Here is a 20,780-nt window from a genome sequence, read left to right as displayed (position 1 = left end):
GTTGCGTTGTATAATCATACACAGTCAACAAAAGTAAAACTTGTCGCGTTTGATTGCATACTTTTTATCGATGTCTTTGCGATATTGAAAGACGGATGAGTTTACATTTAACCCTTTTAATGGGGGTCAGATTTTGCAGAATTGACCATCACTTTTCAAATTCATACCATGACCTCACCAATACCTTAATCTGAGCTGTTCCAGTTTAAAAGTGGCCGGAGTATAGCCCCCTACCGTTTCCACCCTCGATCGACACCCCATGTCTAGGGTTCTTTATAAGACTAAATAAACAAACTTTTTCTCTGAAAAATGTCTTTCTCTCTCATTTTTTCAGACTGACCCCCAGGATAGCGTCAAGAGAGTCAAAATGATGCCACAGTACGTAGCCACCGTTGCCTGGTTTCAAACAAGCAATGGTAAAACAATAATGGTCAAGTTCAAGATCAATACCGAATCGACCCCCTACCGCCCAGTTAATGGCATGAAACAACGTGGTATACTTTCTCTTGCCAGATCCCACAATTTGCAGGCATAGTAAACCAGTTTATGACTCATATTCCGTCATGAACTTCGACTTGAACTTGGCTATGTTCTTGAAAATCACCGAAGCGTGACCACAATTAACAAACCCCCTCAGAAAACTCCCCAGAACAAAGTTTGATGTTCGAAACGGTGATAAATAACACAGAATACCATACAAGTCAACTTATGTTCTGGCAGAATTTCCCACTTGGAAAATATCTGGAAATTTTAGGCATGGGTATTTTCAGCCGAACTCTTCATGTGTAAGATCGTCGGTATTCAAAAATGTTCATGCCCTATGCCTTCAAATTAGGTATCACATAAATCAGAAGATAGCAGGCTTTCCGTAGAAACCAAAAGCAGTCCGCTACGACCTATATCTTTGGAGGAATTGAGAGATGAACTTGAACTTGGGTCACCAGTGACCCCCCTCCCTTTAAAAGGGTTAAATATAGTAAGAGGTGTAACTCAAGTAATAACTTTTACTCGTTGAAAACCGACAACGGGGAAAATGCCGGCACTGGAGTAATGCCGGTCACTGGAGTAACAGTATCAATATGAGCGGTATATTATTTTTTGCGATATGTAACCAATCTTCTAAGCATAATTTGTCAAAAATTCATCATGTCATAGAAAAGCCGGTTGTTACGAATTCGAAACAAATGTACTTCGATTATCACTATGGTGGAAATTAGATCAACGCAGTATTTCGGAAGTGGATGTGTATCGTTCGGTATGTTCACCAATCGCTAAATATCGGTTAATTAAACGATACAAATGACAGCTTGATGATGTAAAGCCCGACCACTCCATCGTGTTTATTGCAAAGTATTTGACACAAACAAAATATTGAACGAAGACCCACCACTTACTTGGTTTCATTACCAGGAGAGTGAAAATTGTTTTCAGGTATGATTTGCATTTAGAAAAAACGATCTACACCGATTAAGCGACGCTGTTTAATATCCAATGAGTGAGTGAAATTTCCTTGGGGTTTGATTTAGCGAGTTAATTACCGGCGATTCAATCACATACAAGTATATGGTCTTTTAGTGACTGAGTATTGTGACGACATTTACTTTGACGAATGACAATGGGAAAATTTCCAATTTCTCTGATCGTGTGCGTTGCTCAAATAGTTGTAGAATGCAATCAGTGAACATCAGACAAATTGACAACGACTTTCAGTAGTTTGGTTAGATGATGACAATTATTCCGGAGGTTCAAATCGGTATCACTACTACGAGCAACAATACAAACATATTTTTGTAGATTTCAGTGTAGTACATACTTCGATTTTATTGTTATGAGTTTTGCATTAACCAAGGTTGGTTGAATAGGATGCAACGGTAAAGATATTACAATTGCTTCTGCGCTGATCAAAGCTTTGAAGTGTAAATCTATATAGACTTCACAATGTTTTTTACATTTAGCACGTACAATGGTGAGTGTGAAAGGATTAAATATTGATCGCACGCTTCGAACGACCCCGGATTAATTTCCCGATCAAAAACATTTCACACATGCAAGTCCTCGTTTTACAAATTCATGCGTTATTAAAAATATCTCTGAAAAGTTTGTTGATATCGCAATAACCAACGCCGGTTCAATTACGTCATGATCGACTATTACAAAATCTCGTATGTCAAACTAATGTGTAAATCCTTATGTTTACATCATGATAATTTTCAATATAACACCTGCGTTCGATTGTAAGAAATGAATTCTCAACTACGTTGGACAGACATTCAGATCTCGTATACTCGAAACATAAACTTGAAGAGGAGAGCTCTTAACTAATTTCTGGACTCAAAGATGATTTGAACGAATCGGCAGATTCCGATGCCTCCTGCGAGGAAAGTATACCGAACACGTCCACTAACTCTGGAACATGTGATGCGCCATGGTGCTATTCGTTTGAAGTACCCTGGCAGTCCTTTACCGCACCACTGATCAAATGCTGTATGAATAACAAGATTCCTCCAGATGATCAACGCAGGGTGGTGGTTCGTCTTCTTGCGCACAAAATAATGAAGTTCAAACACAACCCAACGAAGAAAGAGCTGGGGACGATTGCCCACGCAATTATCTCGAAATATCCAAGCTCTTTAATAGATATCGCGAGTGGTGTTGCATCGGCAGTGGTCACAATTCACTTGCGCGTCAACTATATTGTGGAAAATGAACGGCGAAAAAATAAATCAAGGGACCAGAATATGAACAATTCAAGTGTTAATAAAAGGAAAAAGAATGATGTGCAAGAATACGGCGGCATTAATTTGTCGCTCCCTACCAATAATATGGAAGAATTAGACATAGACAAGCAATGGCTGTTGGAAGAAAGCAGCAATGGCTGTTGGAAGAAAGCATAAAAGCCGTACGGGACACTGGAAGAGTGTGGTCGTTAATGGCGACAACTTATCCGCTGCAACGATGAATAACACTGGTCTACAAATTTCAACTTTTTTTCAGGTTTGAGTTTTGACAACTGATTTTGGCTAATTTTGGGGCGCTGAATCCGAAAATGGCCTCCGATTTTCTCCATGACATCACGTTTTTGAGGTGAAATATCGCTAATTTTAAAAAAATTCAATTTTGAGCCCCCTCTGTTCAAAACAAAGAATTCTGATGCCATAACTAATATATGTTAATGTCAAGTCGCGTGCGCTGTGTACTAATTACTTTTGTCTTACAAAATAGTAACGACTTTAAAATTGAATAAAAAAAGATGCGTCGTCGCAACACGAATACAACCGAACTTGATATGTTTGTGGGTTGTATGTACTAGCGTAATCTTGTTTACTTTTCATATGGATACTGTTGAGTTGGTCTGGTAAGTTACAAACGGATTGACTTGACAAGGTTTTTCCTTGTTGACTCTTTCGAGTATGGTGAGATGTTAAAATGTCGAGACGTAATAACGTAATACTATTTCTGTTAACTCAATTGCAACAAAAAATAACCAGATAGCTTGTTCAAGGTTGCGACAAATAGATTGAAATATTCCGATTTAACTCATCGCGTCGGAACTCGATCGTGGTATGCGCAAGTGGTTGTCAATTTTGAAATATTTACTGAAACTCTATTTGACAAACGGAAAACTCAGTCGTGAATAGAGTTGTAAGGTTTCATTACTTGTTTCAAATCAATATGCGTATAATCTCTAAATATGACTGAGTTGAAAGTTGGTAGTCATGTTTGTCAATCTATTTCAATTCAGACTGGTAGTCATGTTTGTCAATCTATTTCAATTCAGACTATGTCAAAGTCCAAATATTTCATTCTGGATTATCTAAATTCACCTTTAGTACATCTGACGAACGGATTCCGACACCTGGATTATTTGAGTTGGTAAATGATAGGATGTGTGTATTTGTCAAGAGTTTGATTTCAAGTTGACAAATTAACAAAATGATTGAATATTTTCGGTAAAGAGATAGTTGGTATTGATTCTATAGGTGTGAAAAACAGCGGCGTGACACGTGTGAATAATCCGATGCGGCTGAATGTTGGCGTCAGTAATATTCACGTTACGTTCGATTCAACAGATCGCGTTAAAAAGATTTCTCAAAGGATTAGAGTTGTACCGAATTATAACATTCAGATACGAATCAACTTGAGCTGTGTAGTGAGTTTCATTTCAAGTTGACAAATTAACACATTGATTGAATATTCTCATGATTCTTATCATGCAACTAAAGTCAACCACTATTCCGGAGGTGTGAAAACATATAGCGATCGCGGGTAAGTGGCAAATTGTTGGTTTTCGAGTCTGCGACGGTTCTGTTATTCGTTACTTATTACTTAATAGCAAAAAACCACCAACATATTACACTGTGGCGATTGGAATGTATGTAATGGCAAGTCGCGAGAGATGGCTTATGTCTTAGGTGTTGTCGCGAAAAATGGCTATGTCTTAGGTGTTATCTTGTGAGCGATCGCGGGGTTTGTAATATATTTCACACCTATTTGAAGTGTTAGTTTGTGAGCGTGGTAATTGCTGATATTCGAATCGGCGTCTACGCCGGCTCTGTGGTTAACTAATTACCAAATCATTACCATGCGACCTATTCCTAGATTTAGCAAACTATTTCACACCATTTTTGCTGAAAGTACGACATGCCGACGCAGCCTATACCTGAAAGTACAAATCACCGCCGCGTCCATAAGAATAACGATATATCATTGTCGCACTCGCCGGTAAACGATGGGATTAACTCGAATCGGTCATATATAATAATTTGGGGTATACACAATAACTAAGGATCAATCACGTGATCAATATACTTCGTAATCAACATCACCTCATGACCGCTGCCTATACCAACAACATTAGTTCATTACGACACAAGAATCCGTGGGCACATCATCGCCACAGCGTATATCTGAAATGGTACCATCACCAGAGATCCCATAAGAAACAATGGCACATCACGAGCGATAGGGGGTCTGAAAGGGTACCATCACCAACACGCGTTTTCACGGCACATCACCGACGCAGCCTACACCTGAAAGGGTACCATCATCAGCGCACCCATAAGACACAATGGCACATCATGAGCGATAGGGGGGGTCTAAAGGGTACCATCACCAACACGAGTTTCGAGGCACATCACCAGAGGGCCCATAAGCCCCCCCCCACGCACCTCACGACCGATCTATACTACTACTGGCGGAAATTCTGCTGTTGTGAGTACAAAAGTTATAGTTATGAAGCGAAATTGCCTCATGATTTTCCTAATTTAGAAAATTACAAATTAAATTATCAAATTATTCGAGTAACCCCTGAAAATGCTTCGCAGACCCATCGGGATCCCCGGTTGAGAACTACTGCTGAAGAGCGTTATCAGTTAAGGCGAATCGCTCTTCCTCAAACTGAATCATATGCTATACGATTCCCAGACATTATTATCATCAAGAATTGATTGGAATTGCGAAGCGATTTGCTTAGAAAATGGCGGCAAGGTCTGCGCTTTCGAAGATAGCACTAATAAGCGCACCTGCGTCGAATCCCGAAACGCGGTATAAAAGTCGCCTCAACTGAAAGAGCATACTTATTCTGAACGTATTGTAAGAGAGATACGGATCCGACAGTTCCACGGTTCAAACAAATCTATTTTGGCGAAGGATCCAAACAGTGCGGAACGCTGGCTTCTATGCCAAGAAGGAGACTGCTGCAGTTATAGTTCGCAAAATTTGGAAGTTCCACCAAATACACCGGAAAGTCTGCCTTCTGAATCTGAACCGGTCCCATGAAACTGTACAACTCTGAAGGAGACGGATGACATTATCGCAAGTTGGAACGAGCGGGGGATTTTGATTCGACCAACGCGGGCCAAGTCTTGCAGTTATAGTTCGCAAAATTTACAAGTTCCACCAGATACACCGGAAAGACTGCCTTCTGAACCTGTACCGGTCCCAGGAAACTGTCCAACTCTGGAGGAGACGGATGACATTATCGCAGGTTGGAACGAGCGGGGGATGTCGATTCGACCAACGCGGGCCGATTCTTGCAGGCGTAGGGACGAAGGGATCAAGTCAACCTCAACCAACGGATTCGTTCGACTGGATTGGATCGCGAAGTCGCTGGAACGCAGTACATACACTAATTTATCAGCTTAGTTCCCGATCTCGAGAAGTTTCAAAGGCGTGATGGGAAAGATTTCATCGAGCTATCTGCGAAAGCGGAAGAGATGACAGAAGATTTATGATGAGACAGATTGTGCCCGCAGTTCCTGTGCATTTCAAGACATGGAGAAGTCGGCATATCAAATATATTTTGAAGACGTCTGCGAAGATGCGTCGTACAGTTGCGAATCCGGTGCCTCGAAATACATACTGTTCTAGAGTCTACTACTTAGCTCTGAAGTTAACAGTGAAATTGTCGCCGAGTTTGATAGGGATTTTGAATGCAAATTTCAATAACGCGTAATAGTACATTTTTGTTCGACTTGTACGATTTCTCGTTGCTATTTGCTGGTATTTGTTTGTTTGTTTTGGGGTATTCATGATGTTTGTCGACTACTATGGTCATTTACACCAGGCCGATATTCTTCTTATTTTCCGTAACTGCCGACTTATATATAGCACGGCCAACCTCTAGGCCAGGGGCGGGCAACTTCTCCAGTCGGCGGGCCGGATATAGGAAAATAAAGTACTTGGCGGGCCGTATTCCTGTATCGATACATTGTTCGCCCATTTATTCATATATACAAGGAATAAACCGTACTTAATGGATGTATTTTAACGACAGCAATGTCACTTCTAAGCTGTTTCTCTTCGATAATGAGGAAGACAATGTGCATTTGAGAATATAGCATAGCCATACAGCAGTGGTCTGGAACCTATGGCTCGCGAGCCAAATATGGCTCTTTTGGGGATATGATATGGCTCTTTGCCAAATATTTATTTTGGTACTGAATTGCTCATTGTTGCAGCGACTTGTTAGTAAATTTTCATCACGATCAGAATAATTATTCCCGTGGCAGTGTAAACATGTCTTTGGGAGGTAAAGGCAACGCCGTGTTCGGGTTTAGGAGCTCGAACTCTTTTCAAAATCCTCAAATTTAAGTTGCTGTCGCGCCGGCGACCAATATCACCCGCGAATTCGATGTAGCCTACCCGTCTCGAAATCTTGGATTGCGCGATACGTCAATTGATCAAAGAGAATAGATGAAATGTCGAAACCAAAATGAGAACGTGGTTTTCAAATAAACATTGTCTTCCTGATCTACGGCGCGAAATGAACTGCCGTGGACGTGACATTTACAATTACAAACTCAATTTACAAACAACGCCATAGCTATCCACGTTCTTGATTGGCAAGTAGCTCTACCGGCGATAAAATAGGCGTGTAGCGCAACGTTATAAGTTACGCCTGAATACTTTGAGAATTGAAGTCGATCAATCAATCAGGATAATTAATATTTTCATCGTTTCAAAACATCACATGTGCCACATTTACATTGGATTATTATCAGTTATAATAAATTCTAAGCTATTTACGATGAATTGCGTTATCAATGGTGAGGCTTGGCCCGTCTGTGCCTTACCTCTCGTTTCGCGCTTTATTTTCGATTAATAATGCAAATTGTGGGAATTTGGGAGAAAATGTTCAAAATCTAGTCATTCATGACCATCAATAGAAAGTACCAATAATAATTGAAGGTTTCAAAATCTTCGCTAACAGCTTAGATTGTATAGGCATATATATAGATTGCTGTCGTGACCATGTTTGGCTCCACCTACGGATGTGGTCATGGGTTCTCCCATTTAAAAGGAGCATCACGGCGAACCTACGTTCTCGTAACTCAAATTTCGCATGCTCAAGTAAGGCAGCCAGCATGATAAGTTCTAGTGTTTACAGACAAAATGTTGTGCACACGACGAATCCCGTGTAGAGAGTTCTAATTATTACTACCATGACATTAGAAATTTTCAATTGTGACGTGATAGCCTACCTGATTGACAGGTATGGCTCTTTGGGAGGTAAAATGAAAAAAAAATAAGGCCAATATGGCTCTTCAGACAAAAAAGGTTCCCGACCACTGCCATACAGGCACCGCCACGTCTGCTCTCTGATCAATCAACACGCGGTGTAATCCCTAATTAAGATTTCAAGGCGTTAGATAAGCCCGGTACCCTAAATTTACCAAGATATCAATTCATTAGGGTTGAGTAGCTGACGAGATAGCATCGTTGTCCAACTGTGTGGCCTAATTAATCTCAATTTTGAATTCATGCGACCCGCGTCCTCTACGAATTTTGAAACGTGGCCCGCGACCCGTTTCAAGTTGACGACCCCTGGAAGAAGCGGTGTCTTGCAAAAGCCTAGAAGTGTGCCGTGCTACAAGTCGGCGATTACGGAATCAAAAATGAGAAATATCAGCCTGGTGTAAATGACCACTGTAGTCGACAAACAGCATGATTACCACAAACGACATTAGGGTTGAGTACACCGTAAATGCCGACAATGCAAGTCTTCTCGCTTCGACGAACATACGCGTAAGCTCTACTCTCGCACGCCGCGCACATGCATATATAATAACGTACAGTCACTAAAATTTGACCTATAGTAGGCAAGTAGTGGGGAATCTCGGCAGACAGGGGCCGCGGGCCACATTATCATGTAAGACGGAAAAATGTCCGCGGGCCGGACAAAATCCCTTCGCGGGCCGGATCCGGCCCGCGGGCCGTATGTTGCCCACCCCTGCTCTAGGCTTTTGTAAGACACCGCTGACGCGGATGAGGTGGCGAGGAGGAGCCTAGGTAAACCTCCAACACTTAGGTAGCGGAATTAGGAAGTCGACCTCGGTCTGACTCGAACCCATTGGTGTTGCAGCCGCGGATTATACCAGTGCGCTATCTCGCCACTATTCGCTGGTATATTTTGTCAAATAAAACTGATTTTGGTACAAGTTTCTGCGAAACTATACTAACTACAGGCTGCCTACCACTGATCTGGAGGACAGAATCTTTAAGGCCAAAGTGCCGGAGGACAGAATCTTTAAGGCTAAAGTGCCGTGGAAATTAGGATTCCATAGATTGCGGCTTGCTTACATTTATAAACCCGTCAAGTTATTAGCAAAGCAAAGATTGTATTATTCCGGGCTGGATAAACGAGGCTGACATATTCATGTGTGAAATTAGCAATTGTTGAGGATAGGCTACTTTGTACCGTCCCAGTAAACACAGTACAGACCAAAGATGTAGAAAGCCGAGCCCGATATAGTAGATATTACATCTCGGTAGGTCGTAGAAAGGGGGATTTTGTGTCGACTCAATTCAATGTCTTTTTCATGTCCTTCAATAATGTAACTATTATGCAGATGCTACAGCCTTTAAACATGGTGAGTAGAATGTAGATCCTACATTAGAAGAAGATCCTGATATAATAACCTGTTTTCTACCAATGGGCATAACCTGATCACGGCTGCGTACACACACCACATTATCTACTACATATTAATCACATTTGTATTAATTTAATTGTAAACGAATTGGCAATAATGCCGTTGTAAAAAATGAAACGAACAAACGAACGAATGCCCGAAGGAAGAAACTGAAAACAGTCCGTATCATCAGGTTTCATCTTCTGATGAGCTGGATCAATAACCCTGCGGCCTTTTCTTTTCAACACCATGCAGAAATAAAATGAAAATGACGATTAATAGCCAAGACATTCGTACTGCGAAAATGGCAGAGGTAGCGAGTAACGAATGACTCCTACATTTTTTTCGCCCATACTTACTAAAATGGATTTGATTCTGAACTATTTCCACTCAAGTTTTCAAGTTTTATTATTATATTTTTTAATATTATATGACTAGAGAACTGACTTCAATCGCCACTTCTACTTGATTATCAAGATCAACGATGACTACTTCAGCACTCTTTGAAAACAGCCACTAACACAAAAAGAATTCTTGACTAGAGAACTGACTTCAATCGCCACTTCTACTTGATTATCAAGATCAACGATGACTACTTCAGCACTCTTTGAAAACAGCCACTAACACAAAAAGAAGTCTTGACTAGAGAACTGACTTCAATCGCCACTTCTACTTGATTATCAAGATCAACGATGACTACTTCAGCACTCTTTGAAAACAGCCACTAACACAAAAAGAATTCTTGACTAGAGAACTGACTTCAATCGCCACTTCTACTTGATTATCAAGATCAACGATGACTACTTCAGCACTCCTTGAAAACAGCCACCAACACAAAAAGAATTCTTGACTAGAGAACTGACTTCAATCGCCACTTCTACTTGATTATCAAGATCAACGATGACTACTTCAGCAATCTTTGAAAACAGCCACTAACAAAAAAAAGAATTTTTGACTAGAGAACCGACTTCAATCGTCACTTCTACTTGATTATCAAGATCAACGATGACTACTTCAGCAATCTTTGAAAACAGCCACTAACACAAAAAGAATTTTTGACTAAAATTTCTTCACATTCTGTCAAAAATGATCAATTCAACAATCCAAATAAATCAGTTATTTGGCAGCTAACTGATTGAGAGAAAGGGCATCCGAGTACCAGGCATAGCTTTATAAATATATAAAAGTGTTTAATTACAGCAGTCGATTGATGATGTCAAGAGCATAAATTGAAATCAAACCTTCCATCGAGATCCCCCTTTCTGGCTGGGAAAATGCGGCAGTGCCTCACCCACTACACGAATGTAATTTTTTTCAGAGATACTCCTGCCATGGATCTTTTTGCAAGCTCCTAAAGGTATTATCATTAACATTTTGCTTGGCAGTCATTCAACTTCATGAAACATTTTTGATAAAATAACAAACAAAAATCATATTCAAGTTCAGTTAAAATGCTCAGTATATCTAGCACAGTTGTTCCCAGTCGTTTTTACTCAGCATGTTTCCTAGTGGCGTTTTATAGACTTCGTGATTCACCCTCCATTCTATGGTAAACACAAAGCATGGAACAAGTTATTTCAAATGCTGCATATTTCTCATGACTGCTCCGTTTATAAAATTATCTTGTCTGCACTGGCTAAAGCCAGATTCCCTTTTCACATAGTGGGGAATTCCCCCGGTTGGAAACCACTGATCCAGCCTCATTAGGGACATGGGCGTATAAAACAAAGGTCGAACAATGACATGTTCTTGGATTATCATAAATGCTCCTCACAATATATGATCTTGTCCAAAGCCAAGTTGCTGAAAGCCTCTTTTGCATTTTTGCCAATGCGGCTGTAGCAACTCCATACTCCAGCGCTAGCGACCTTTTTCAAGATGAATCGAACAGTTTGCCCTACATTGTCGCCTCCGACTGAGCTGAATCCAATTATCTGAAATCAAAATAGGAAAACAGATTTAGTTAACTATCCTAGACCCTATAATCCGTCCATATTTTTAACAGCCGTCTCATAACTCCGAGACACACACAGTGCATATAGTCTACAGAAAATGACGCAATCATATCTATTGGCAGGTCACAGAAAGGAGAATAACTAGTATGATGATTTGTGTCAATTTACTGGCGGAAAGATGAATCAGTCCTTGGGGTCAAGTGACTGAATTCTGGAAAAGTCATCCTATGCTCAATGTATTTGCCTTTTGTCGTGCACCTGTCACAACTTGAGAACCCAGAAAAATATTTAATGCTCTTGCACATCGCTTTTGCGGGCGCGTCACATACGATGCAATCTATTTCCACTTTGAAATGCTTCTCATTAATAATGACACCATCATGCAATAGAGTCCCAAGATCGTTAACGGTATCTTTCAAGAATTCGAGATCCTTTGGCTTGGATTGTCCAGCTGCTAAAGCTACCGGGAACACTTTGTGAATACTCAAATTATTCACACAACAAAGAATTGGCCAGAGGCTTACTTTCGAGCTTTTGATTAAAGGAAGACCATCTATGTTGAGCGCCAATTTCAGAGTAGTTACTGAGTGAGTGACACTTACTGGTAAGCTCTGTATCACCTTCCCGAGTTCATTGCGCAGACCAAGATAGTAGTATTGCATTGATGACTTGCAGCCAAGATCAACACTCCTGAGACTTGACTGCAATGTTCTCGCAGTTTTGGGCAAATCTTTAAAAACATCAGTTTCTTTAAAATCCCTCATTAAACGAAGCAGTCGTTCCGTATTTCCCTGTGTGATATTGCATTCTGAGGTCCAAACTGCAAGTCTTTTTCTAAAAATTACTCCTCGATCCTCATCATCTGGAATTTCATCGGCTTCGTTATCCGTCGAGCTTGACAATTGGGAAAGTGATTCTTCAGATTCCAGTACCGGAACCGCAGCGATCACACTTGAGCTACCTTCCATGCTGTCTGCGACTGAAGATTCTTCTTCGTGGCTATCAGTATTATCAGATGTTGAAAATATGCCTTGTTTGAGCGTCAAACGCTTAGCCTTCACCCAACGTCTCTGATAGGATCGGCGCTTCCGCACTGTGTCCTCCATATATTCTGATTTCAAGTCACCGTGCAGTCACTTGAGATTCCGCAGAAACAGCAGTGACCAAAACAATATTATTAATCTGCAGACCTATATAAGTAAAGTTGCATTTTAGGCGATTAAAGTCGACTGTTGTGACCGGTATCTATCAATCACATCAGTTTTTGCAAAATCGGGTCTGGTTTACCTTGTTGGCCACATCAAGAAGTGCTCACTGAGTGATGTGACGACCACCGGTTAGTGAGTGGTCCCCATGAGCATGCCCAACGATTGTTGTTTCACGTGATCAACAACTGTGCTCCCAACGAAACCCAATCATGACCTGTCCTAGTCTGAGATGCAATCCCAGAGTATATCAAATTGATGCGTTGTGCAAACCACTAAACCAGTTTACTTAATTGCTGATACATGCTCATCTTATCAATACATTATATACCATGTGATGAGCACGCTTATAATTTGGATTGGGTTTTGAGTTACTCAACACATCAATGACTATTGACTATACTTTCAAAGTCATTACAAACAACATCAATAACAACTTCAAAATTGCAGATTATCAAAGGATGTGATAAAATGTTTCCGCGTCAATTTCGGTTATGACTATGCACTATTGCAGACCTTCATTCACTGCTAGTTTAATTGCCGACAAAAGCAAGATAAAGCAGAAGTCAGCCCGCGTACCCATACAGATTCCAGAGCGAACTTCTATATTAGCACTGTAAATGTCCTAATACGTTTGCTAAAGCACCAGCTACCCCAAGCCAGTAAGCTAGTCGTACAGTTCGAAACTTCCGACGGCCTGCTCTCAATATCTAGGAAGCGTAACCCTAAAAGGAGCGACCGCGGAAACTGCGGAAAACGCGGAACTCGCGGAAACGGCCCCTAAAACGCGGAAACTGCGGGAAACCTCGATTCCTAAAGCGATGAAACAAGAGGAAAACGCGGAACGCGGAACAGTCGGTCATTGACCTCTATAGATCACAAAGTAGCCACTAAAACGAGAAAACAGAGGAAAAGGCGGAACGCGGGACAGTCGGTCATTGACATTTGTGGATCTCATAGAGGAACTCTAAAGTCTGAAACGACGAAACTGCGGGACACCAATATTAGAGTGAGGCGAAGTAGAACTCATAAATGGCAGAGAACTGTTGATGGCGCTTCTTCGTTTTACAATACAAAAATTTATAAACGTCAAAATAAATTGTTTTTTCCTTGGGAGAGACGGATTAGGGTTGGCGGCGGGGGTATATTAGGGTTACGTGAGGGGGATATTAGGGTTGAGGAGAGGGGAGATATTAGGGTTGTGGAAGAGGGGGATGTTAGGGTTAGGAGGGTTAGGTTAGGATTAGGGTTAGGTTAGGGTTATGATTAGGGTTAGGGGAGGTGGGATATTAGGGTTAGGGGAGGTGGAATATTAGGGTTAGGGGAGGTGGGATATTAGGGTTAGGGGTTAGGGTTAGGATTAGGGGAGGTGGGATATTAGGGTTAAGGGAGGTGGGATATCACCCTAACCCTAGGGGAGGTGGGATATCATGTCCCTAACCCTCTTCTCCAACCTTAATATCACCCCTCTCCCCAACCCTAACATCCCCCTCTCTCCAACCCTATATCCAGCCTCCCCTAACATCACCCTCTCCCTCAACCCTAATATTCACGTCCCCTAACCCTAATATCCCACCTCCGCTAACCCTAATATTCACGTCCCCTAACCCTAATATCCCACCTCCCCCAACCCTAACATCCCACCTCCCCTAACCCTAATCATAACCCTAACCTAGCCCTAACCCTATATCCCGCCTCCCCTAACATCACCCTCTCCCTCAACCCTAATATCCCACCTCCCCTAACCCTAACCTAATCGCTAACCCTAATATCCCACCTCCCCCAACCCTAATATCCCACCTCCCCCAACCCTAATATCCCACCTCCCCTAACCCTAATATACCACCTCCCCTAACCCTAACCTAACCCTAATCATAACCCTAACCTAGCCCTAACCCTATATCCCGCCTCCCCTAACATCACCCTCTCCCTCAACCCTAATATCCCACCTCCCTAACCCTAACCTAATCGCTAACCCTAATATCCCACCTCCCCCAACCCTAATATCCCACCTCCCCCAACCCTAATATCCCACCTCCCCTAACCCTAATATCCCACCTCCCCCAACCCTAATATCCCACCTCCCCCAACCCTAACCTAACCGTAATCATAACCCTAACCCTAATATCCCCCCTCACTCAACCCTAATATCCCACCTCCCCCAACCCTAATATCCCACCTCCCCCAACCCTAATATCCCACCTCCCCTAACCCTAATATCCCACCTCCCCCAACCCTAATATCCCACCTCCCCCAACCCTAACCTAACCGTAATCATAACCCTAACCCTAATATCCCCCCTCACTCAACCCTAATATCCCCCTCCCACAACCCTAATATCTCCCTCTCGCAACCCTAACATCACCCTCTCCCTCAACCCTAATATCCCACCTCCCGTAACCCTAACCCTAATATCCCACCTCCCCCAACCCTAATATCCCACCTCTCCCAACCCTAATATCCCACCTCCCCCAGCCCTAATATCCCACGTCCCCAACTCTAATATCCCACCTCGATGACCGACTGTCCCGCGTTCCGCTGTTTCCTCGTTTTAGTGCCTACTGTGTGATATATAAAGGTCAATGACCGACTGTTCCGCGTCTCCCTCTATTTCAGCGCTTTAGGAATCGAGGTTTCCCGCTTTTTCCGCAGTTTCCGCGTTTTAGGGGCCGTTTCCGCGAGTTCCGCAGTTTCCGCGTTCCCTCCTTTTAGGGTTACCCCCAGTAACATTCACTAACGCTACACACAAAAGACAACCCAAGTCTCTGAATATTCACTTCCTCTTTTCCGACATCAGCAATCTGCTTCAGTCCGGCAGCAACCAGAACCAGCACGCTACACTATACGCATGACTGGTCTTTTCAACCGAAGCTTTCGCATGAGATCGAAGAACACCGGTTAGGAATATATATCGTTTTTGAATGTAACACCGAAGTATCCTGTCTACGTATTTTAGACATACCTGCAAGCTATAGAAAATTAGCATTATTAGGTTAACAACGGGATATAACGAAGTCTAACGCATGCCATGGAACAACACCGAGTAGGAATTTATTTTGATTGAATATAACCACTAGACCATCCTACTACGTATTTTAGACATTCCCCCGTACTGAGAAAATCAGAACCTAATCGAAAGAGGACGTTTGGTAACCCTAGTGTAAACACACAACGCAATGAATCCGCGACAATCTGAGTATTTCGAAAGACGTATGCTCCAGAAATACGGGCAACATTGGGCGCATCGAGCAAGAATTCTTTGAGATCTTGGACAGAGCTTGACTAGTTCGGATTCTCATTCAGCACCGAGTCAGTTTTCAGTTTTAATTATGACACTCTGAGAAACGTGCACAATACACACTGTATCGTATATTATAGGGCCATATTCCTGTTATTGGAGGAGTCTTCTCAGTATAAGGCCGGGAGAGTAGCCTATATGGGGCAGTGTGGTCAAATCGACCATTTATGGAGATCATCACATTTTTATGAAACGTCAATTTCTTAACTTACATATCCGGCGAAATAGCTTGTATCATCAAATTGAAAACCCATACCAGATATTAATAGCAGTAACCATTTTTGTTTATCTTGTAGCAGCACAAATTTCATGAAATTGATGAAAACCGAGGCGATGCTGTAACCCAGCGCCCAAATATTTCCCACGTTGCAAAAGCTCAGGTATGTTATGTTCTTAAAGTCTAAGAACAATTCAACGGAATTTGGTTCGTATCTGCAACAACTTTCGCACTCAAAGACACACGAAGTCTGTCTAAGAAATATTTAACGCAATATGGTTCGCATTTAACGCAATATGGTTCGCATTTACAACAACTTCGCACACAAAGACACGAATTCCAACTAAAAGTCATTGAAATCAAGCAATTCTTGGCCGGCATTTTTATGTAGGCCTACTTATCTTACTCTTCCAGTTGTGGAAACAGGTTGCCAGAATGTTTCTGTATTTGCCGTTCAGAAATGATGTTGGGCGTGGTATGGCTGGAGAGCGCATGTTGAGTTAGTTGAGGACGGAGTTGGCTGAGAGCGAAGCTGAAAATGGATGCGAGTGAGTGTGTGTTTCTGTGTTTGGCAGCGTGAAGTAGGCTATTAGTAGTCGGGAGCAGCAGTCTGCAACAGGGTTGTAATGACTCGACTCGTGGGCGTGGTATGGCTGGAGAGCGCATGTTGAGTTGGTTGAGGACGGAGTTGGCTGAGAGCGAAGCTGAAGATGGATGCGAGTGAGTGTATGTTTCTGTGTTTGGTAGCGTCAAGTATTAGTAGTCGGGAGCAGCAGTCTGCAGCAGGGTTGTAATGACTCGAGTCATGACTCGACTCGAGTGACGATTTTTTGATGACTCGACTTGACTCGAGTCATTTTCTCAAAATACCGAAATGACTCGACTTGACTCGAGTCAATTTGTGTACTGACTCGACTTGGACTCGAGTCATTGCCCACGACTTGGACTCGAGACTCAGACCGCCAAGACCGACATTTCATTGTAATTTCGAAGAATAGTAAAGTAAAAACACTATCGGGATTTCGTCTACTAGTGCTGGTACTTGAAAATTCGACCAGAAACTGCTTAAAGTGAAAACAATTTGTTATATTATAAATGCGAACCATTCGATATCACGAAGCAGGTTTATAAAAGTGGGTTTAACAAGACTTTAACTGGAAACTGAGCAGTCAACACAATGACTTGGACTCGAGTCATAATATCATCACTCGGACTCGACCCGCTTCTCGCTGACTTGGACTCGGTGGTGAATCGAAAATGACTAGACCTGATTCGAGTCAAAATTATAAAAGTGAGATGACTTGTGAATCGGAGTCACGTGACTCGGAGTCTTGTGACTTGGTTACAACCCCGATTTGCAGGCTTGAGTTGGATGTACCGGTCGGAATCTCTGCGTGGATAGTTGGCTGGGACACGACCTATTCACTGACGGTGCTCGCGAGCACCTAAGGAGTGATGTTGCCCCGTTGGTAGTTCGTACTTGCTTGTAGGTAGCAAGGCTGCTGCTGGGCTAGGTTTAGGCTGATGGGCATATCTATGTACGAGGCTTACGGTACTATATTCTACATGTATTTTCACAGTTATTCGCAAAATTATAACTAAAATTCGCATAAATGTAGAAGGGGGCCCCTTCATAAAATCGAAGTAAGCCATTTTAGTGGGTGCAGAAATTTAATGATTGACTACTCTTTACGGTATTATATTCTACTTGGGTACATGTATTTTCAGTTTTCTGCAAAATGATAACATTCGCGTAAATGTAGGAGGGGGAGGCCTTTAGCTAATGGCAAAATGGATGGAGATCATCAAATCAAAGTGAGCTCTTGCAACTAATGCAGAAATTTAATGATCGAGTACTGCTTACGGTACCATATTCTACATTGGTGCATGGATTTTTGTGGTTATTCATAAAATGATTACTAAAAAATGAGAATTGATGATTGACCTGTCTTTACGGTACAATACCATATTCTTTATAGACACAAGGATTCCGCGGTTATTCAGAAAATGGTAATACTTGAAAAAAAGCGCGTAAACCGGAGAAATAGTTTGAAAAAAGCGCGTGAACCGAGGAGGGGGGCCCTCGAAAGCGCGTAAATCAACCAGGGGGGCCTAGGCGACCGCCTACCTCGCCTACCCCAAAAGCCACCACTGTTTAGCGGCATCGCAGAGAACCAGATTCAGGGAATGTGATCCACAGGGCATAAAAAAGGCACGTTGATTTAAATTCAAATTTTTTTTTTGTACACCAGCATTTCGACCAGCCATGTTTGCACCATTATCATATCCTTGCCCTCGACAATTAGCAATGTCCAGACCAAGCTCTTCCAGTCGATCAAGCAATGCTTTGGTTAGACCCACCGAGGAAGTTTCTTTAACATTGAGAAAATAGTGAAATGTTCTTTCACAGAAACATCACCTTCAGTATTCACGTATCTGACAACAAGCGTCATTTGTTCTTCATGACTGCAATCAGGAGTACAGTCAAGAATGACACTGAAGTATGTGCTTCTACGAACACTGGAAGATATTTCATCTAGAATATTCTTACCCACCAGAGAAATGAGCTCATTTTGAATATTTTCCCCCAAATAATGATCGGGTATCTGTCGATTTTTGACTTTGTCAGTATGCTCTGGGACATGATCAAACTTTGCCAGAAGTTCTACAAGGCCCAGAAACTGGCCTTACTGTGGATCCCCAAGCCGTTCATGCCCAGCAGTACCGCGCAAAGCACAATGATGTCTCGCTAAGTACTGGATGATTGCAAACTCTCGTTTAATAATATACCTCCAGTATTAAACAAGTTCACTGTGCGTACTTTGGATATTCTTCTGTAAAAGTGTTGGATTTTTGAGAGCTGCACTATTTTCCGAATACAAGTGGAGTGCTTTGAAATGATCTCCAGAAACTTCATGTTCATTGTTCACTTAATATTTTACTAAGATTTTTCCAGTCGCTGCAACCATCATGGACCAGGCTACTTTTACCACTGGAGAATAATTTACAGTGGAAGCAATACACTGAATCGGTCGACTTCGAGTATACTAACCAAGAACGCTTCTGTCGTTTCTGATTTTTCAGCTTCCTCTGAAAATGAGTCAGAGAACTTTCTGCGTTTGGTGACAGGAAACACAACACAACTCAAATTATCTTGAATTGGCCCCCTCAAAACAACTTCATTCTTCTCTGATGTACTTAGTCTAGATGGCCATACTCCAATATCATCCAATTTTCCTATTACTTCTTTGGTAATGGTAATAGAATGAACAGCAGTAGAAGATTGATCTGATACAGATTCAAATCCGGGCCGAGACTGAGTAGAACAGCAGCCTTGAGATTCCATCAGGACAGCATCTGGTTTGTCAGAAGAAGCATTTCTGACTGGTCCTACAGCGGTACCTGTACTACTAAAGCTTGGCTGTTGTGAGATGTTTGCTGAATTAACTACAGTATTTTCAGTAATTTCACAGTTTTTACTCACAATACCAACAGGCTGACCTCCCACAGAATCACTACACTTTGGCTGCGCTGTGGTAACTGATAATTCCTCGGTACAATGATCTCTTGAGCTCTCTCCTTCGACAGGGAGTTCCTCATCTGGCATTATCATTGATGGAACAACAGCACCATCCTCAATTTGTTCAGAACATTCCTGAGCTGACATAGACGGCTTGAAATATTTGTGTAGCAGTCCAAAATTTGCATTGTCACTTTCTTTCCGAATCTGAAGCAACTTCGTTTTCTGAGATCCCGACTTACATTTAGCATGTACTCGCGGCATTGCAGCAGATAATTAAGAGATATTGATTAGAGCCCGACCGATATTGGATTTCTGAGCCGATACCGATAAGACCGATATCCAGTAACTCCACCGATAACCCCGATATATTCAGCCAATATTCAAAAGATATGGAATCTAGCTCAATGCCGAATTTTAACAACTCAAAGCATTTATTTCAACAATTTTACAGCCATTTATATGCTTGAACATGAAATAAATGATCTAGAGGCTATAAAAATATATCAATAGCATCAATCCAGCAGTTGCAGATTACAGTTCACGAAGCACAATTTCTCAGCTCTTTCTCCAAGGAATGAACTTCTGTGGTCTTCCATAAATGATGTATATAGTACTAAACATAGTGAGCAGTCTTTCACTTGGTACCATAGGTAGTGGCACAGCAAGAATTGGAAATCTTTCTTCATTTCGGTTCCACCGCTCCCTTGCAGGGGATCTTTCCTTCAATGGTTTCACCAAATATTGATATTATTATTGATATTCTTCTGGCAGTGCACCTGGAGCCTTCAGCACATCGTTAACAAATAGATGAAGAGAATGTGCAAAACAACTGAAATTGTCCACGTCCATCCGCCTTGGGCCTTGACCATGACCAGCATTCAAACAATCAATTGATCAATATTTTACGCTCTTTTGTCAGAATTGGCCTTTGTCACCATGGAATTAAAAATTTTCGTATCAATTATTGGCTTTACTCCACGTTTGCTTGATTTTCTTGCCCTCTATGCTCGCATATTTCCTATCATGGTGGCCCCGAAGGCCTCAGTCAGACGACTTCATACATTACTGGTAGCTCTGTTGGTACCGAACCAATAGCACTATCTTCCGAGAAATGTTTCGACGAGACGCTTTTCTCTATCATCACGAGGGTCAGTCCAGAATGATTGATG

The 20,780-nt window shown here is 41.9% G+C and overlaps 1 protein-coding gene across 1 annotated transcript; it reads right to left on the bottom strand.

Moving 5' to 3' along the window:
* Nucleotides 1-10,373: 10,373 nt before the first annotated feature.
* On the bottom strand, nucleotides 10,374-13,244 carry LOC145435720 (uncharacterized). The gene is made up of 3 exons (XM_080313008.1): nucleotides 11,971-13,244; nucleotides 11,188-11,347; nucleotides 10,374-10,764 (listed from the first exon to the last, which is right to left on the bottom strand). Coding segments are annotated over exons 1-3 (666 nt in total). The 5' UTR covers nucleotides 12,475-13,244; the 3' UTR covers nucleotides 10,374-10,762.
* Nucleotides 13,245-20,780: the final 7,536 nt, after the last annotated feature.

Source organism: Botryllus schlosseri, chromosome 3 (assembly GCF_051294905.1).
Source record: "Botryllus schlosseri isolate E-star chromosome 3, Bs_hap1, whole genome shotgun sequence".
NCBI lineage: Eukaryota > Metazoa > Chordata > Ascidiacea > Stolidobranchia > Styelidae > Botryllus > Botryllus schlosseri.
This window is presented reverse-complemented; position numbering and strand designations above follow the sequence as displayed.